The sequence below is a fragment of the Cryptomeria japonica genome, chromosome 2 (assembly GCF_030272615.1).
Source record: "Cryptomeria japonica chromosome 2, Sugi_1.0, whole genome shotgun sequence".
Taxonomy (NCBI): Eukaryota; Viridiplantae; Streptophyta; class Pinopsida; order Cupressales; family Cupressaceae; genus Cryptomeria; species Cryptomeria japonica.
In genome coordinates, this window is record NC_081406.1 from 600,322,046 (window position 1) to 600,341,509 (window position 19,464).

General features: G+C 41.2%; 1 protein-coding gene across 2 annotated transcripts in view; it reads left to right on the forward strand.

Annotated features, from left to right (window-relative positions):
* Positions 1 to 19,262, forward strand: part of LOC131063009 (uncharacterized protein At1g32220, chloroplastic) — a 127,204-nt gene extending 107,942 nt beyond the window's left edge. Inside the window, exons 6-7 of one of the 2 annotated variants that reach the window (XM_057996764.2) lie at positions 18,357 to 18,457; positions 18,593 to 19,262. In XM_057996764.2, coding sequence (XP_057852747.1) covers positions 18,357 to 18,457; positions 18,593 to 18,604 — 113 coding nt within the window. In that variant the 3' untranslated portion in view covers positions 18,605 to 19,262. Of the gene's footprint in view, positions 1 to 18,356; positions 18,483 to 18,592 lie in introns of both variants that reach the window. The other variant, XM_057996763.2, reaches the window with a different exon arrangement.
* Positions 19,263 to 19,464: the final 202 nt, after the last annotated feature.

Consider the following 19,464-nt stretch of genomic DNA (forward strand, 5'->3'; position numbering starts at 1 on the left):
TCGGAAGGACACCCGAGAGTCCGAAGGGGGACCCGAGAGGCCGAGCAGGCGACTCGAGAGGCACGGGACCAAAGCGGGAGACTCTCGGGCGAGGCAAACCGAGAAGAATGAAGGGCGATCCCAGAGGCACGGGACCCGAGCTGTAGACTCTCTAGAAAATTAGATTAGGAAATTAAATTAAAAATATATATATATATATATATATATTTTTGAAAGTGGTGGTGGTGGAACCACCACGATGAGACCACCATGCGGTGGGACACTGTACGGTGCACCACCGTCGACGGAGGTCACCGGCGGTGGAATACCACCGTAGGCCTGAAGGAGCATGGCGATGGCGGCGGCGGTTTTAAAAAAAAAAGGGTGAAAGGAAAAATACCACGATACGACAGGGATAAATGGTGGTTGATGGCATGTGAAAAGAAAAAATGCGTCGACAACTCCTCACCCGATTCTGCTTTTGTCGAAGTCAGTGTAATCGGTTGTGCGTTCATTATCAATATAATTGCTTTTTACAAGTGCGAATCCACAGGTTATTTCTTTGGCAAGTAAAATCTCCTTTTGTCACTTGCGTTGGGCAAAGTATAATTATTTCCCCTTTCTGTGTGCAACACCGAACTGTCACTTGCGTTGGGCGTATGGAAGGAGGACCGTACGGTAAGGAGGGTGTTGAACTTGCGGGAAGGTTGTCGTACGATTGGGGGTGTCAAGGGTCAATTTTAGTGCTCTCTGTTGTTGACCGTATGGGGAGGTTGTTGTATGGTTGGGGGTGCCATCGAGTACATTACAGTGGTAAAAAAACAAAACAAAAAAAAACGACGACCAGATTGAAAAATCATTCGATGGAGTCTGGAGCCAAGATGCTGCCCCAGAACCCGTGAGGGCGCTGCCCCCAGACCCCCAGTTTATTTTTGAGCTACAATACACTTTTGAGTTGGGCGAAGGGCATCAGAGAAGTCACGGTAAGTGTTGGGGTTGTTCCGTACTGTGAGAGAGAAGCCTGAAGCTAAGTATTGGCGGGGAAGCCATAAGCCGTAGAGGGAGATGGATTTGGAGGTTGCGATCAAACAGAGTTTGAGGGAAGGCATTGCAAGCAAGCGAAGTCGTACGGCACTAGGGAGTTATTCAGTTCAGTTATTAGCCTTTGGGGAGTGTGATGGAGGATTTGAGGTGTCTCCTAGCCTTTGTGCCATAGGGTTGTGGCCACTTCCAGGCATGAATGGTACGCTTTGAGGAACTTGGAGTATGTCTCGGCTGGACGTGAGGTTGCCTTGGTGGATGCACAGAGAGCTTGGGAGGAGCTGACCACCAGGTTGAAGGCAGTCATAGCGTGAGACTTAGCTCAGCGTACCCAGGAGTTGGATGTCGAGAGGGCAGCGCGGGTGGCTATCGAGGACAAATTGGCTAGGGAGACAGTATCATTTGAGTAGCAGTTGGTGAAGGCTGAGACTGAAAAGCGTGTTTTGCAGACAAGTTTGGTTTAGGCACAGGAGGACTGTGATGTCAAGGAAAAAAGAACTCCTTGCGGAAGCAATAATGGTGAAATCCGCACTTGAGCATCAGATGGTAGCAGAAAAGGGTTTTCAGGCGAGGACGCAGCAGGTGTATGAGTTCCAAGCTCGACTGGCGTCAGCAGTTCCTGCATCTTCTTCATCGACAGTGCAACTACCTCCTTCAGGGACGCCCCCTTCAGCTGCTTCTTCTCAGTGATTTTCTTATTGTATACAGTGTACTTCATCCCCATTTTGTTGTGTTAGTCTCGGATTTTTGTCCTTGTCGTCTGGAGACGACTTTTCTTAGGGGGGGGATGATGTTGGTCGTAAAATGGGCTTTGTACTACTTGTTAAGCTACGTTGGTCAAGTATGTTAGTGTCGTCGAGGGTAGTTGTCCGTTGCACGACGGTTCCCCACGGGTGGTAACCGCAACCCTCGACCGTGTCTTTATAAATGCTCTTGTACTTGTTGTTGGAGACACAGATGTAGAGAATGATTATTGTACTAGACACTTTGGTATTAATGAAAGCTTTACTCTGAGTTTCTGGTTACTATTCTATCCCATGGTTATCATCTGATTATTGATATTCAATGTTAATAACACACCCCACGGGGGAAACAATAGTCTCCCAATTGAATCTTGAGTAATTGAATTGCATTTATAGTTTAGGGTTGTGTTGTGACCATTTCACACATCGCCCCATTGCAAATGGGGACCCCCTCTTTTTGCTCGTTTTTTCGCTCACTTTTCGCTTCGCTTTTAGGGTTTTGTTAGTCAGTCAATTGTCTGGATTTAGGGTCAAGCCTTAGGGTTTTAATTGCCATCTTTTTGGGCCAGAATCCAGTCAATTTTGAGAGCTTTTGAGCTTCTTTTGTAAGAATGCAAATTTTGAATGCAATGATTTCGCCAAAATGGTCTATTTTCAATTGGAATTTTGAGTGCAGAGCTTAAATTTGTCTAAGTGTTGAAGATGAAATGTGACTTTTTGTCCAATTGACTAATTTTGATCAAATTTTGACTTTTTTTATTTTTGATCCCGGGCGTTGGGAATGATTTGTTTTTGCCTCGGGAATTGATTAAACTTGTAAAATCATGATATTTTGGCCTGTAGGAGCAAAATCGCTCCTGTCCCTCAGTGAAGGACCGGAGCTACAAATCGAATATCGCTTTGTCCTTGCAGGATTTTAATGACCTAACGATTTGAAGATGTCCAAGGAGATATGTTTTATCAAATGAATACAACTTGAAGTGCCGTCGTGAAGGAGAATGGTCCAGAATGCCAAAATCGCTCCTGTCCCTCAGGAAGGGACCAGGGCGAAGTACATTGTAGCTCCCGTCCCTCTCCAAGGGACCAGAGCGATATTCTTCATAAGGTGAGATTCAGGCAAAGATCAAGTCAAGTTTATGTTTGAAGGCAAGAAAGGAGGTGAAATGAACTTATTGAAGATAAATTGAAGATCACCAAATGCCAACAAAGGACCAAAATGCTTAAGTTCGCTCCTGTCCCTCTCCAAGGGACCAGAGCGATTTTTGTTGTGGATGACTTTCTTGCCCAATTTGAATGGATCCCAAGGCATAGATGAATGGAAGGGTACATTACGAATCCGTTGAATATAAGTTTCGAAGATGATAAAGTGAAATGAGGCCTACAGAGCTAGAATCGCTCCTGTCCCTCTCCAAGGGACCAGGGCGATAGAATGGTTATATTGTCGTCCCTTCAAAATTCAAGACATTCTAAGACGAAGAACAAGGTGGCAAGGGCATTTCAAGGCATTTCGATCAAGCACGAAGTTACAAAGGTCGCCAAGTTGAAAGATTTGCACTAAAATATCTCAATTCGCTCCTGTCCCTCAGGGAGGGACCAGAGCGAAAGTTGCATAAAGGCATAAATCTTGAAAGTTTATCAAGCATCAAGCAATCAACGAGGATCAAAAGACTACGTTTTACACGATGATAGCAATTACAAGTTGGAGAACGCAAGCATAACCTCAAAGTATTGAAGTTCGCTCCTGTCCCTTGGGAAGGGACCAGAGCGATATTGAATGTATTGAACAATTCATGCAAAAATCACGTTAAGTCAAGACTTCACAAAGTTGTAAAAGGTTCAAGGCGTCTTTTGAAGGTGATATGCAAAAGTTTTGAACGTCAAAGTGTTATCAATTGAGCTAAAAGACTTATATCGCTCCTGTCCTTTGGACAAGGACCAAGGCGATTTTTACAAAAACACTTATGCTCCTTCAAAATCAAGACAATGCAAGGATTGGCGAAGTAAAGGACGTCCTTTGGAAGGCAATGAACGAAGAACGAAGATCAAATGTTTACAAATTTGAGCCAGGACATGGAGATCGCTCCTGTCCCTCTCCAAGGGACCAGGGCGATATTTGCCAAAACACATGATATCCTTTAAAGATCACGTTGAAATAAGGTTGCACAAGGTTTTAAACATCATTTGGAAGGCGATACAAAGGGAGATAGACGTTAAATATTACCAGTTTGAGCTTAAAGTGGAGAAAAGACAAGGATTGCTCCTGTCCCTCTCCAAGGGACAAGGGCGATGATCCTTTAAACATCAAAATGCCTTGTGAACAGCAAGTGGGACGAGCATGGAATGAACAAGCAATGTTATTATTTGCCTTATGATGAAGACTTTGGACGTCGAAATTGCAAGAATCATGATGAAGTTGATGGATCGCTCCTGTCCCCCAGCCAGGGACCAGGGCGATGAGGTACGTATACTTCATTTTCAAAATATTTTGGTGCTCAAACAAACATTTTTGAATTTATTTAAATGCTAGCAAAATCGATATTTAATTAAAAATGGCATTTAAATATTGCGTTTGGTATTAATTAATTGTTTTTGCCTTGTAAGAAAAATCGAATTTATTCAATAATAATGAAGGCATTTAATAATTAATTAATTATTTTAATAAAAAATTAAATATAGCGCTTGGTGTTTTATGGAGGTCGGCTCTTGTATTTATTCAAAAAATCGTTTAAATTGCCTTGTTTAATCACCAAGTCGGCCTATATGGTAATTGTGGTGTGAGCGCTATAAAGGTAGAGGTGAAAACCATTATTTTCACATTATCATTTTTACCTTTCCACATGCGATTTGAGGAAGACAGAGGAAAGTGCGAGTTGTATTCAAGGTGGTGCGATTTAGAGTTTACAAAGCAAGGTGGCGCTAATATCATCTAAGGTGGTGCGAATCCAAGTTTCCATTTGAAGCGAATTGTCAAAGGCATTGAGGAGATCACGTTGAAGACTATATATTTTCGATCTTTTTGCCTAGGCGAATTTTCTTTATTTGCATTCTAGTGTTAGCTCTCTTCTAAGGTATGGCGATTTGATTTTATTGTTTTAATTTTGAATTGTTGATCATCATATTTTAAATTTTGAAATTTTGAATTTTGAATTCCTAGCTCAATCGTTTTATTTTAGGAAATGATAACTCAACGACTTATCATGAGGTTTCCTAAAGAATTTATCTCTCTAATCCATGTTATTTATTGCAAAATTTAGTTTCTCATTATGAAATGTTGTGTAGGTATGGCAACCCCGAAGGCGGGAGCATCCACCAGTCGTTCAGCTCTTATGAAAGAAGATCAGAAGACCGAAGAAGTGGAGACCAAGATCGTGTCGAAGTGGAGCAACATTGGAGATACAAACTTGGGCAACTTCAGCACGAAGAAGTTTCGAGAGGTCCCTTACATTGGCAAGCCATCGCCTGTCGCCCGGAGAATAATAGAGAGTGGCATCATTAAGGCGGCCGGCTTTCCTCCAGCTGTTCAGTGCCATGAGTTGATGATCGAATGTGCTCGTCACTATGATCCACAGTCCAGGACGATCGTGTCCAAAGAGGGAAACACTTTGGCGTACCTTTCAGAGGAAGCTATAAGTGAAGCTTTCCATCTTCCAGAGCACAGGGACATGATATACAAGAGCATAGAAGGAGCCAGATCAATGTACGAAGATGATCCAGATGCTTGTCTAAGCATAATTAACAAGAACTGGCTACTCAAGAGCCATCCCCGTCTGAGCAAGGTCCCGAACACACCGCACAGGATTGATTTCCAAGAGGAGTACAGAGATTTGATTACCATGCTCAACCGAGTTATAGGAGCCCCTCATGCCTTCTATTTTGAGAAGTGGATGTTTTACTTCATCCAGGTGATCGTTCAGGGAAAAGGTACGATACATTGGGCTAGGATGATTAGCCATTGCTTGGACGTACAGTTGAGGAGACTCAAGGCTACTAAGTCCTTCCACATGAGTTCATATGTCATTTATGCCTTGATTAGGAGTGTTGAGTACGCAGGACTACCTCACAGAGGAGTGATTGGAAGAGGACCCAGCGAGGTCAAAGCTTGTGATTCCTATGCCTACTTGCATCATCCACCAGGGAGCAACTATAAGTTGGTTAATGATACTTTCATGATGAACATCACAAGGACGTTGCAAGGAGGAATTCACAACAGGTTATCTCAGGATGCCCAGGAATTCATAAAGAGGTACGGTGCTTGGTTCATTCAGTTTCCCAAGTTCACTTATATTAGAGTGCATGGATGTCCTTTACCTCCATACATGTTGCCGAGATATCCGACAGACAGAATTGTGTTACTTGAAGTAACAAGACAGTTGGCAGCATATGTGAAGGCATTCAGACACAGACATCAGAATGGAGTTCCAGTACCTATCATTTTGGGTAATTCAGTTGAGGTATGTCCTAATGCTTTAGCCATGGATGACGCAGAGAAGGAGTTAGCCTTGTATTCTTTTCCATCTTTTGCTTTGAGAGAAAGCTTTGATCCACATGGACATTTAGAGGAGATAGTCGGCAGAAGGTTTAGGCATGAGTACCAAATAGAGGATTTTATGATGAATCTCTTAGATGATCTTGAAGTGAAACGGAAAATGCATTCTAGATTGCCTTTGGATTTCATCAGGAAATGCAGGATTTACAGAGTGGCCGACCAAGCTCAGGACAGTGGCAGACATATCCAGTCTTCCTATGATCGAGAAAGCAAAACAATAAGGTTAGATTGGAATGAGCCCGAGGTCGTGGATTTAGCTACTTTGATGGCACCAGTCTTGTCTTGTACTCGCAGATGGGTTGACATACAACATCAGAAGTTGAGAGAACAAGGCATAGCTATGACTTTCACTTTGGAAGAGAAACCAGCCGAAGGTGGAGCTAGTGTGAGTGAAGGCAATCCTAATCCTAGAAATTCAGGTGAAGGAAACCTTCGATGTGCCAGTGAGGGCAATCTCCATCCAAGAGGTTCGAAGAGGAAAGAGAGACCTGGAAAGAGAGAGTCCTCCAAGAAGAAACAAGAGGCTAACAGAGATCAATCATCTGGTATTTCTTCTAGACCTGAGAAGAGAACAATTCAAGTGGAAGAATCCATGGAGTCGATGGTACAGAACGATAGGCAGGAGGAAGGACAAGCACAACAAGGGTCACCAGATGGATCTCTCCAAGACTATGAGTTAGATGAAGACAAAGAAGACAATGAAATATCATCTCCTCCCAGACAAGAAGAAATAGTACATAAGGAAATTCAAGTTCAAGAGACAAGATCGATTATCCCAGATTGGTTGAAGGAAAGATTAACCAAGGTGATCATAGTAGAGGACGAGGACAGTGCAATTGATTTAGAGAGCCTTGTTGGACGTTCTCACGAAGTAACAGAGAAGAGAAAGGCTACTATGATGTCCAAGATGATTCGAGATGAGACTGGATCTAGAAAACTGCAGATAGCTACACCGGTAGTAGACAAATATGAGGGTGAGATCCTAGCAGAGGAATATGATATACAGACATTTGAGCTAGGACCATCCACAGCAGAGCAGACATTGGATGATGCCACCGATTCATTTGAAGCATTGAAAGACAAGCTTAAAGAAGAAATGGAGAAGAATAGAAAGCTTGAGAGAGAGGTCGGTGCATGGAGGACATATTTCAGTCACATCAATGAACCTTTGGGACGTCAGGATCCAGCTAGATCACCAGTGCAAGCACTTCCACTTCAATCAATCAGTGAGGCAGAAAGATTCAGGAACATGGTCCAACGTACAAGTAATTGGATGGATAGATCTCATACAGTGGCCATAGAATTTGCAACAAGGATGATGAAGATTATTCATCAAGCTATCCAAGTTCTTGAGATAATCCACAATTTGATGATAACAGTAGCTGCATTTGCCCATACCAAAGATGTCATCATTCCTGTCTTGAAGGTAATTAGACACACATCAAGGAAAGTTTTAGCGCAAGAGAAGATCTTGGATGGAGAATCTCACAGTTTGTTTCAGTGGTCAACCTTGCTCCATATGAAGAGTGTTTTCTTCGAGGACATCAGTGTTAGATGTGGCCAAGTTGAGGAGGTGATCAATCCGATCCAGGACAGAGTATTTGAGGTACTTCGTACCATTCTTGGCAGAAGGATCGAGGTCGAGACAGATGTGGATATGCAGGAGTTAGAGGATAGAATCAAGGTCATCTTTTGCAAGGACGCAAATGTTACAGATGAGCAGTATGATCAGATGTTTGCCACCATGCTCTTGATTGAAAGAACAAAGGAACTTGAATCTACTTGGGACGCAGCTCTTCTAGATGCATTCGATCAGGTCATCCACTTGGAAGAGAGTATGAAGAATCTTCCCGAGATTCCAATTGCAGAAATCGAAGGAATCGTGACAAGATTCATTGCATATGCCAAAAAAGAACATTGGAAAGGGAATAAGGTTCTAGATGAAAGGTTGTTATAGATGACATGGCATCTTATTTGTCATTGGTTTATGTCTCCTAGGTTTTTGTGCCAAATTTAATATTTGGCTATGTATTTAATATTGTTCAGTAAAAAGGAGGCCATTTGTAACAAACCCTAATTAGGGTTTAGGTGTCATGATCTTGACCGTTGATCTACTTTCGATCTGGACCTTTCATTGTAATTGGGGATGCTATTTATACCCTCATTTTTCATTTCATTTGATAATAGTGTAATAGTCAATAGTTGATGTAATAGAGAAGAGAGATTAGAGTTGGAAGCAATTTTATTTTGTAGCAAGATTGAGTTTTGAAGAGAGAAATTCAAGCAATTGTTGTACATGATGATTTGGAAATCAATGAAATATTGAAGTTATGGTGTTTCGTTGCAACTTTCTTAAGTTATCTTCATGGTTGTTTGATTTACTTGAATCATGCTCAATCAAAGTAGCTTGTTAATTTGAAGGACATAGTGTGAGACTTGATTTTTGGTAGGATTCGTAATCCAAACCACTAGCTTCTTGCTGATTGTAGGAACGCCTTGCGTGGTCGACTGGAGAATACCTTGAATCCCTTAATCTTCAATCATTATTGTATCTTGGATATGTACCTTCGTGGTAGTGTCCATGATCTTTGATGCATTGAATATCATTTTATTACCTTAGAAGATCGCACTAATTTCAATTGAGTTGTTATCTTATGGCAAAATTGAAGTTGGTTGAATCTTGCCAAGTCTTGTCCATACTAAGTCATTCATAGGGTTAGACTAGATTAGACCTCTTTCAAACCCTACTCTTTTGTTATTTTTTGAAAAGCTTCTTAGTTTAGTAAAATCTTGAGCTTTCGGAATACGTAAGGCCCCTTGGAGGAAACAGCAAATCACATCATACCGCTGGAAGCTTGTCCACACGTAGAGACCCTACTAAAAGAACCTTGGAGTCTATCTAACTGATCCTTTATGCGAATCTTCAGTAGTTAAAGACTATTTTCTCAAGAGAGGATAAGATGCCTATTGGTATTTTATTCTGTGTATGATGGTGTACAAAATACACGTCAACAGGTTGTTGAGACAACCTCAATTTGGAGTAATGCTACTATGATCAAAATAGACTTATGTGTTTCTTTTAAAATCTTTCTTTATGCATCTCATGTATTATGAAGGTTTATTTTGTGCGTATATGTAGTTTTTTATTTGCTGAGGTTTTGTTGAGTCTAGAGTCCAGGTAAAAATTTTGGCTGCCAAGTTTTTTCTGAGTTTGAGTTTTTGAACTATGCTGAGTTTTGCAGAGTCCAAAGTTTTTTATGTTTTTTGAGTCAGCTGCATTATTGGCAAGCCTGAGTTTTTCAACCAGGGTAAAAACAACTCTATTAGGCCTCTCCACATCGCATTTTGTATTCAATGCATATGCAGCCATGCATGGAGGGACGTTAAGCTCTTCCCACCTTGGCTGATTGATGGGCCAAATATGTTCATGGTAGAACCATATGCTATGGCCCCTCTCACTAATTGCAGGCTTTCATCTAATCAAAGATGCTATCTATGCACTCGGATCTTCTGAAAGTTGGGACAATTATAATTGCCAAATTTGATGTCACTAAAACAAGGAAAGAAAGAGAAGTGATGTATCTCACGATTGACCAAAACACATTTTTGACCACCTCCTTCACTTTCTTCCCCCACTAAGTCCTAGACTCCTCCACTTAGTCCTATTGTGTAATGATCATAACTATAAGTTGCAAGGGTCCTTACAACTCAAGCTTACTCTCCAATAGGTGTGGCATGCAAATATGGTCTCTACTGGTTTGAGGAATATTTTCTCCAAAAAGGACCAAATAGTGCCAATGAGGTGTGATGGTTGCAACTTGCAAATGAACATGTACATCTCCCTTGCATTTGCCATGACCTTTTCAATTTTTCTAAAATCCTCAAGTGCATTGTTCATGACATGCACACAAGGAGTTCAGCAAATGCTCTTGTAGGTGGACTCCACCACTTTACTTATCGTCTGCACATGTATGCTGCATTAGTAACCACTTGCACTATATTGGATGGACCAACCTCCTCAATGATTGCTTTTTACATCTGAGACTAGAAGTTCACATCCATTCACTTTCAAGAACGATCAATTGCGTTAAGAAAGGGCTTTCCTTATGTAATAATGACATTGATGAGGGAGGGGTGTCTAATGTCCATCTATCCATCCATGATTATGTTGCAGCCATGTGGCATCCATGTGGCTTTTGTCTCCTGCATTAGTAAGTTAATCTTGAAATAATTTTTCTCCAAGATTGTGGTTCTCTGTTGGGTAACCTCCTTGTAATAAGGAGACTGAGAAAAATAAAAGGGAATACCATTGGCAAAAAATAATTTGCCAATGGTTGCATTTACATCCTCTTTAGCTTGAACATGGAACATATTTGTAATTAGATTGATGACATTGAAGCCATAGCATTCCATTTAGCCCTTCATTCTACTCTACTCACTTCAAAAGTAAGAACTGTGGGAGCCTGGGAGATGCAGCTGCTAGTTTAGGATCCCTAGAGCAAGTAGCAGATGGTTCAATGATGTTTCTGTGGTAAAAGGTATATGTAAGATGTGTGCATTTACCCTCATTAGGCTTCCCTTTCATTCAAGGGTGCAAGCATTTAATCTCTAATGTTGACTCCCTCTTGAATTATGCACCCTGGTAGGTGTTAAGTGTCATTACAAATTAGTGCAAAGGATTTTGTTGTCGGCATAAATTGCCTATTGTTATGTTTGATAATATTTGTTATCCGACAAGGTATTAATTAATTGTATTGAGTGGGTTGTCAGTCTCGGGTGGTTATTATTAGAATATTTAATTATATTTTAGTCGCCTATATTTAGCTCCTTGTTTAATGGTCATTTAGATTTTTAGTTAATTAGCTTTTAAGCTTTTTCTTTTTAGTTAATTAGCTTTTAAGCTTAATTTAGCTTTTACGCTTAATTTAGCGTTTAGCTCTTTAATCTTTTACTTCAACGTTATGTTCTAATTATAGAACATCGTCTTGTATCCTCTATATATACGTGTGTATATCGTTCAATGTAATCATCCGATTATTGAATCATTCATTCAATTTATTTTTCATGGTATCAGAGCGGATCGATGGGATTCTTTAAAGTTTGGCGAATTTTTTAATAAAAACTCATGGCCTTCTTTTTGGAATATTTTCCAGATTTTTTTTATTAAAAAATGATTCTGCTTTTCTGAAGGCTTTTTGAGGGTTTTTGCTTCGTGGGCGAATTTCTTTGTGCTGGGCAGTAGTTCATGTTTTTTTTAGGGTTCTGGAGATTTTCGAGCCTGCAACTTGGAGGTTTTTTTTGCAGATTGAAAAATTTTCTAAGGTTTCTGTAGTTTTCGACTAGGGTTTTGACCCTTCAGTTCAAGTCGAAATTTTATTCTGGTTGCAGATTCTTGGTGGGTTTTTCGAGACCTCAACTAGGTCGTCATTAGATTTTTCTAGGTGCATCGTTTTTTGTGCCTCAATTTTTGAGCCGTCGGATTTGCATTCTGATTTCAGATTCTTGGTGGGTTTTTTGAGAGCTTTTCTGAGTTGGTCTCAGATTTTTTTGGGTGCCTTGTTTTCCGTGCCTCGAATTTTGTGCCAGCAAATTTGCCTTGGAATTTAAAAACAGTCCGCAATTTCTACTAATTCTGTGGACGTTGGGAATTTTGGTGTTTTATGGGCACCGTTTATGTTTTAAGTTTGCAGAATTTTTTTAATTTCTGGGTTTCTTCCGAACCTCGAAATTCGCGCCTTAGAATTCGTGCTAGAATTCTCCTCTAGGGTTTCAATTTTTTTGTGCAGCCGCTTCTATTCTGATTTTTGAATCAGATTCTTTTGTCTCATGCTTTCACTAGGTTGACCCCGTTCAACCTCCATTTTCGTGATGGCACCTTTGACCAACATCATGTTGGAACACAGTCAAAAGTTCAACAGTTGCCACAACACCTAAAAACAATGCATATTCACGATATCTGAATATCGTTACCTTTATCAGATTGATTTAGGCCAGACCTCGTCTTACAGGTCCTAGGGTTTTCATGATATTTTCCTCAAAAATTGTTGTTACTCTTCTGCAAAAGGGTTTGCTGATTTTTTCCTCAAATTCATGGTTTCAAGCTTCAGTAATTCGTGTGTGCCAGATCTCTAATTTGTGTGTGAAGGCTACATTAGCTTGGATGGCTTTTGGTACTCTTTGGTCATTTACATTCTGCAGATCCTGGGAGGGTCTCCATCGCAACAGAGTATTCTTTTCGTTTGTGATCAAAAGACTTGCAGTGTCTTTTGTAGGGTAGTTAGTACATAGAATGACCATTAAGGGAGGGTATTAGAATATTTAATTATATTTTAGTCACCTATATTTAGTTCCTTGTTTAATGGTCATTTAGATTTTAGTTAATTAGCTTTTAACCTTTATTTAGCATTTAACTTTTTCTTTTTAGTTAATTAGCTTTTAAGCTTAATTTAGCTTTTACGCTTAATTTAGCGTTTAGCTCTTTAATCTTTTACTTCAACGTTATTATCTGATTATAGAACATCGTCTTGTACCCTCTATATATACGCGTGTATATCGTTCAATGTAATCATCCGATTATTGAATCATTCATTCAATTTATTTTTCAGTTATGTGTCGGTTGGTTGATGGTTGTGTACCTCTCGGCAACCATTGGGTCCTTTAAATATGTCATGTACTGTCAAGGAAGGGGATGGGATTGTCGGATCTAGTGTAATCCTTGGCTGACCATCTTTGGTCTCTTCTCTGTAATAATTGAGTGTGCGAATAAAGATATATTTTCTGCCGTGTCTGGTATGCATTGTCATGTACATTATTATTTCTTGTACTTAATTTACCAGTTGTACCAGCAAACATTTTGGCGCCGTTGCCTTAAAAGAAATCAGGTCAACCTTGAGTGATTCATGTCCGTAGATCCCATCAAAGGTGAGAAGAGGCCACGGGGTGGTCAAGACCAAGCGATTAGGTGATCTGCCAACCCTCGGTCGGAGGGAGCACAGAGACGAGTCGAAGCCTGGAAGTACTCAGAGTGTTGGGATGTTGGAGGTGGACGTGTAGAGGACGCGCGCGTGTCTGAGAGTGCAAGGAAAGCACCGGAATTTAGCGGTCAGAACAGTTCACTCAGGTCCGACACACCTGGAAGTACTCGAAGTGTTGGGGACGCTAAAGGTGGACGTGTAGAGGACGCCTGCGTGGCCGAGAGTGCAGGGAAAGCACCAGAACGTAGCGGTCGAAACAGTCCACCCAGGTTCGGCACACAAGGCGAATGCACACGTACCTTCCGAGTGAAAATAATGTTGAACACCCAAGAGAAGCAGAAATTGTCAATGTTCACGGGAGACAGGTCGGAGGACCCAGTACGGGATTGCAAAACATGCATAACCATTTGGGAGGCAAATGGCCAAGATGACAGGGACTATTGGCTAAAGGCATTTCCCACCACCCTTCGGGGGATCGCCATTGACTGGTACACAGACCTCGACGCCCAGCACAAGACGAGATGGAATGATCTGAAGAAGGCGTTCCAGGAGGAATTCAAACTCTTGAGGGATGATAATGAGATCGTGGCCGAAATCTATAATACTAAGCAAGGGAAAAATGAGAGTGTATGCGCTTACAACCGTAGGCTCAAAGAACTGTTGAACAAGATGGAAAACCAGCCAGCCGACGGGTTGAAGAAGAGGTGGTTCATGGAGGGATTGATACCCTCATTGCGCAAGAAGATGAAAGTAGTGCCTCCGTCCTCATACGCCGATGCGTACAATCAAGCGATGGACATCAAGAGTGAAAATAAAACCTCCTCCTGAGAGAAGAGGAAGACCAATGATGATGAGAGCACCGAAGGTAGCAGTGACGAAGAATCCAAAACCGTACGAGACTTTCGACGAGATATGTTGAGAATGATGAAAGAATTGAAGGATGAGAAAGGAACCAGCAATGAAGGTAATGAACTATGGTGTATTTAGTGCAAAAGGGAGGGGCACACGAAAGCTAATTGTCCTAGAAATATGTTTTGTGAAATTTGCCAAGTGTTGGGGCATTCAATCAACGAGTGCCCGCACAATTTGAAGATGAGAAGTACACAAGTACTCTTCACACAAGGAGAGTCTAGCCCATCGAAATCACAGAATGTATCGCCAAGTGGTTATGGAAATCAATGAGGACAAAACCAAATACAGTACGACTCCAAAGGACGTCCTATCATACAATGCCGACAATGTAGTGAATGGGGACACTTTGCGAGAGACTGCCATAACAGGAAAGACAACATACAAATATTGTGCAAATGGTGTGGACCAGGTGACCATGAAGACACCAACTGCCCATATCAGAAGGGTATTAATATGCTGGACGTGGAGGAACAAGAGGACGTAGTTTTGGCAATCACAAGAGCACAAACAAAGAAGGCAATGTATTCAAACTCTGGTACGAAAAAGGAACAAGCCGAAGTAGAACAAGTGTTGGCGAAGGAACGAGTAACTTCCAATGGAACTGCAAGTATGTCATTGCGGGAGTCAGAGAAGAACATAGTCCGGCAAGTGCTACAAACAACTGTACCCATCAAGGTGGCAGACCTTCTTCAAACTATGCCGCAACTAAGAATGGCAATTGCCAACACAGTCAGCGATGACATAGTCTTCCAGAACCAATGTAAGCCACACGAGGAGGAACTGACGGGAAAACCATCAGTCGAAGGGAATGAGTCCAGTGATCCAATGTTGTTGACGGTGAGCATAAAGAGGAAGCCGACGATCGTCAAGATGGAAATAATGGGGAAGAAGTTGACAAACACCATTGTCGATGGAGGCTCGGGAGTAAATGTCCTGCCAGAAGACACATGGAAATGTCTGGGGAAGCCGAAGCTTTGGCTGCCAACCTTCCACTTGGTAGGTGCCGATCAGCACGACATCCAGCTGTTGGGAACATTGATGGCACAAAAAGTAATGATTGGGACACAACAATTTTTCTTGGACTTTGTAGTTATCCGGTTACAGAAGAAGGCGTACGATGCACTCCTTGGGAAGGGATGGTTGGTTACTGCCAAGGCGAATCATAATTGGAAGCGAAACACACTCTCGATCAAGAGTGACGGGAGGAAGCACGTCATTGACTTGAGGAACCAGGTGGTGAGTGAAAAACTGGCACCCTCGGACTCTGAGTCTAAGGGTGGAGAGTTAGGTATGGATGGAGGAAGCAAAGGCATGAAACCCAACGATGAAGGGGTGCTCAAACTAGAAGATTGCTCTGAAGATGAGACGAGTTCTCTTAATGGATTATTCCACTGGTAGATGGAGGATTATGAAGTTTTCCACCCCGACTGTAACATGCTACAAATTGGCCAAATTGAGGAAGTACAAAGTCCGTCGTACGATATTCATCTATGCACATCCAACGTTGGTGTGTCTGGGCTGTACGAACAATTAACAAGTGAGTTTGTACCGTATGAACAGAGGCCGCCGAGCGAGAATGGGGAAGTATCTAAGGTGTACAAAGAAGATTCACAGGGCAAGGATCTGAAATTGGATGCTGTAGAGCCTGGTGGAGATGCCCCGAAGAAGTTAATACTATACGCTAAATGGTTCACATCAGCCGAAAGCAATTCAGCCGTACGGTTCAAAGTAGATGAGCAAGTTGGCTCCTGAGTGCCCAAGTTGCGTCGACGTGATGAGGTTACCACACGAAGCTAAGAGCCCTAGCTACACCGTACAAACTAGAGAAGACGAGTGCTGGAGATCTGTACGGTCAAGGGAGAGCCGGGGAAGCAGACTTGACAGCTGGACAAAATCGAGAGAGGGAAGGAACATCCCCATCCAGCCACAGGAGAAGTCGAATCCGTACAGTGCAGGTGAAGAAGCAGAGATACCGTACATTATACGGTCAACAAGTACGATCGACACACAAGCGCAGAGCACCATTCCGTACGACGTAGCTCACCCGTACGACATACCTAGTTCAATCAACCCGTACGGCGTAGCCCACCCATACGGCGTACCCAGTTCAATCAACCCGTACAACGTAGCTCTTCCAACCATTCCGTATGGAGTAGTCCATTCATTCGATCCGTACGACATACGACATAAACTACATAGAGAAAAGGGTACAGTGTATGGTGAAACCGTACAACGGATATGGCACAAGAGGCATCGTACGACATACATGGAAGCCGTACGAACATTGTACATGAGGCATCCTATGGTATACAAGTATGCAATCAGGGAGAGGTCGTTCGACCATGCTACAGGTACGACAACCAAAGGCGGAGGCCGTACGGCAACCAAGAAGAATCCGTACGGACCATAGGAGGAATACCGTACGGTCAAGGAAGCAATATATCAAAAACTCGAAGGCATTAGCTTTAAGTTGGATGAAGGTAGTCTCAAGCCACACACCTATGCATCGTACAACCAAGAGAGAAGCACAAGTCTGTACGAAAGAACAAGTCAGAAAACACAATTCCCATATGGGAGAATGCACCTTGATTAGAATTTTGACTTCTTTGGCCTTGTTCCTGATGCCTTTAAAAAGCAGAAAATTGATGCATGCCATGGAGTTCCGTGTGGGTTTGAAGGTTGTAATTTGGTGTTGGCAGGGAGTGCGCCCTGGGCGCTGCCCTGGGACCCTGCGAGGGGTGCTACCCCTCGACCCCGCAAGGGGATCTGCCCCTTGACCCCGCTGGGGGCATTGCCCCAAACCCCCATTTGATTTGGCAGGTACACTACAAGTTGGGGTTGTCCAATCGAAGTCGCTATTTGTCGTTAGTCTTCCCGAATATTACTTGATGTTTGCTTGTCGTTTGGAAGACAACTTTTTCTTTTGGGGGGGATGATGTTGTCGGCATAAATTGCCTATTGTTATGTTTGATAATATTTGTTATACGACTAGGTATTAATTAATTGTATTGAGTGGGTTGTCAGTCTCGGGTGGTTATGTGTCGGTTGGTTGACGGTTGTGTACCTCTCGGCAACTGTCGGGTCCTTTAAATATATCATGTACTGTCAAGGAAGGGGAATGGGATTGTCGGATCTAGTGTAATCCTTGGCCGACCATCTTTGGTCTCTTCTCTGTAATAATTGAAGTGCGAATAAAGATATATTTTCTGCCGTGTCTGGTATGCATTGTCATGTACATTATTATTTCCTGTACTTAATTTACCAGTTGTACCAGCAAACAGATTTCCTTGGCAAATTTTGCCTACATCATGAAAGGGCAATCACATTGCAGAAGACTCCCAATTGAACTATGCATGTTAGGGTTTAACTAGTTTCATTTCCTTCTTCCATGTTTCTCCCACTTTCATCACTCAATTTTTAAGTCCAACTGTAGCTCATCTTGATCTTGGAAAGAGAGAGAACAAAATAATTAAAAAAAAACAGCAATCTTTTTATGATTTTTAGCTCATTACAAGTTAAAAATATAGCAGTGATTAAATCTTTGAGAGCATTGCAATTACAGAAAAAAGAAAAATTTTAGGCATTGTAATGTAGTTCAAGTGAAAAAAGACAACGGCGTGTTTTTAATCTTTTAAAGGCATTGCAAGTGCAAAAGAGTAAAACAGACTTCATAGCATTGTAGCACATTTCAAGCACAAAAAGAACAGTGTTTTTAAACCAAAAACAAGTTAAAAAGGAAAAAACAAATTTCAAACAGAGAAACATAAAAAAAATAGCAATTTTATTAAATTTTTGAAATGTTAAAAAAAAGTTCATTCGAACACAACAATTTTAAGAAAAAAACTGTGATTGAAAACAATTATGTCTTACAATTTGTTAATCAACTTATGCTTCATATTTATTCAAAAAAAAAAGAAAAGACCAAGCTTGTAACATTTTGTGTGATGCCAAAATAACAAAGGAAAAAAGAATGGATCGACATACTTGGTGAATGATGGATGACCTCCCTCCTCCTTGCTCTCTTTTTAATTTTTCTCATATTTCAAAGTTCTTTAGTTCTCAAGATGACCACAAACTTTCTCAAATTCAGTTTCTTTTTTAATGTTTATTTTATCATTCAAGTTATAAGCGTAGTGCACATTTCATCTTTGTCCAATGCAGGAATCTCAAAATTTATATTAATCTCAGTTCATGATTACAACCTTCCATCATTCTTACTGACTTCGGGATACTTTACTGGAAAGAGACGAGCAGAATCAGAGGTGCTTTCAAAATTTCCTAATTCAGGTTTAACAATGTATTTTTTGCTTTATTTCTACTTTCATGTTCTGATTATTGCAGTCATTGTCTTTGGTTCTTATAACATTCTTCAGTGATGACATTACAAATTTGTGCAGGCACTGTGTTAAGACCAGGATTTATATATGGAAAGAGAAAAGTTGATGGATTTGAAATACCTCTTGATTCTGTTGGCAAGCCATTAGAGAGTTTTCTCCTTGCAAATGAAAATTTCATCAGGCCATTGAGATCTTTACCAGCCTCAGACCTGTTCTTCGCTCCTCCAGTCAGTGTTGATGATGTGGCTAATGCAGTTATCAAAGCTGTCACTGATGATTCTTTTTTTGGTGTCTTCACAATTGAGCAAATTAAGGAAGCAGCTGCAGCAGTCAGGGCATGAAGATTCATTTTCTTGACTGGAGGTCTTATGTTTGGGCATTCATTTCTGTAGTCTATTTAATTTTTTTCTGTTCTTGGAATTGAGGAGGGGAGTCCATGCTTTTCAGTTTGTAATCCATAGCACTACTATATATGTATTTTTTAATGGCTATGTCATCATCTGTAAAGTACTCTGAAAGGCAAACCAATAATTCTTTTTCATCAAAGGATGATTGAATATCCGGAAAATAGTCTGTTAGGAGCATTCAATACTGTGAGATACCCTCGTCAAGAGTTATGATCTTTTTAATCTCAGCCACAAGGTTTGCCCCATGAAATGTCAAAGGCGACCTAGAAGATTACTTTGTTACCATGTTTTGTCTCATCAATGCTTCCTTCTGTTAACATCTAGTGGGATTTTTGTTTGGTCGATAGTTTGGACTAATTTCTTATATGGATTTCATTTCTCATTGTTGTTGCATGTGGAATGAGTTTACTGTAGAGACTATTTAGAAAGTAAAGACTATAATGGAACTTGCACTGAAACACAGTTTTCTTAGGGATGATGCTAGTAATACTTTTCTCTTTTGCTTTGGATATGAATAATGCATCG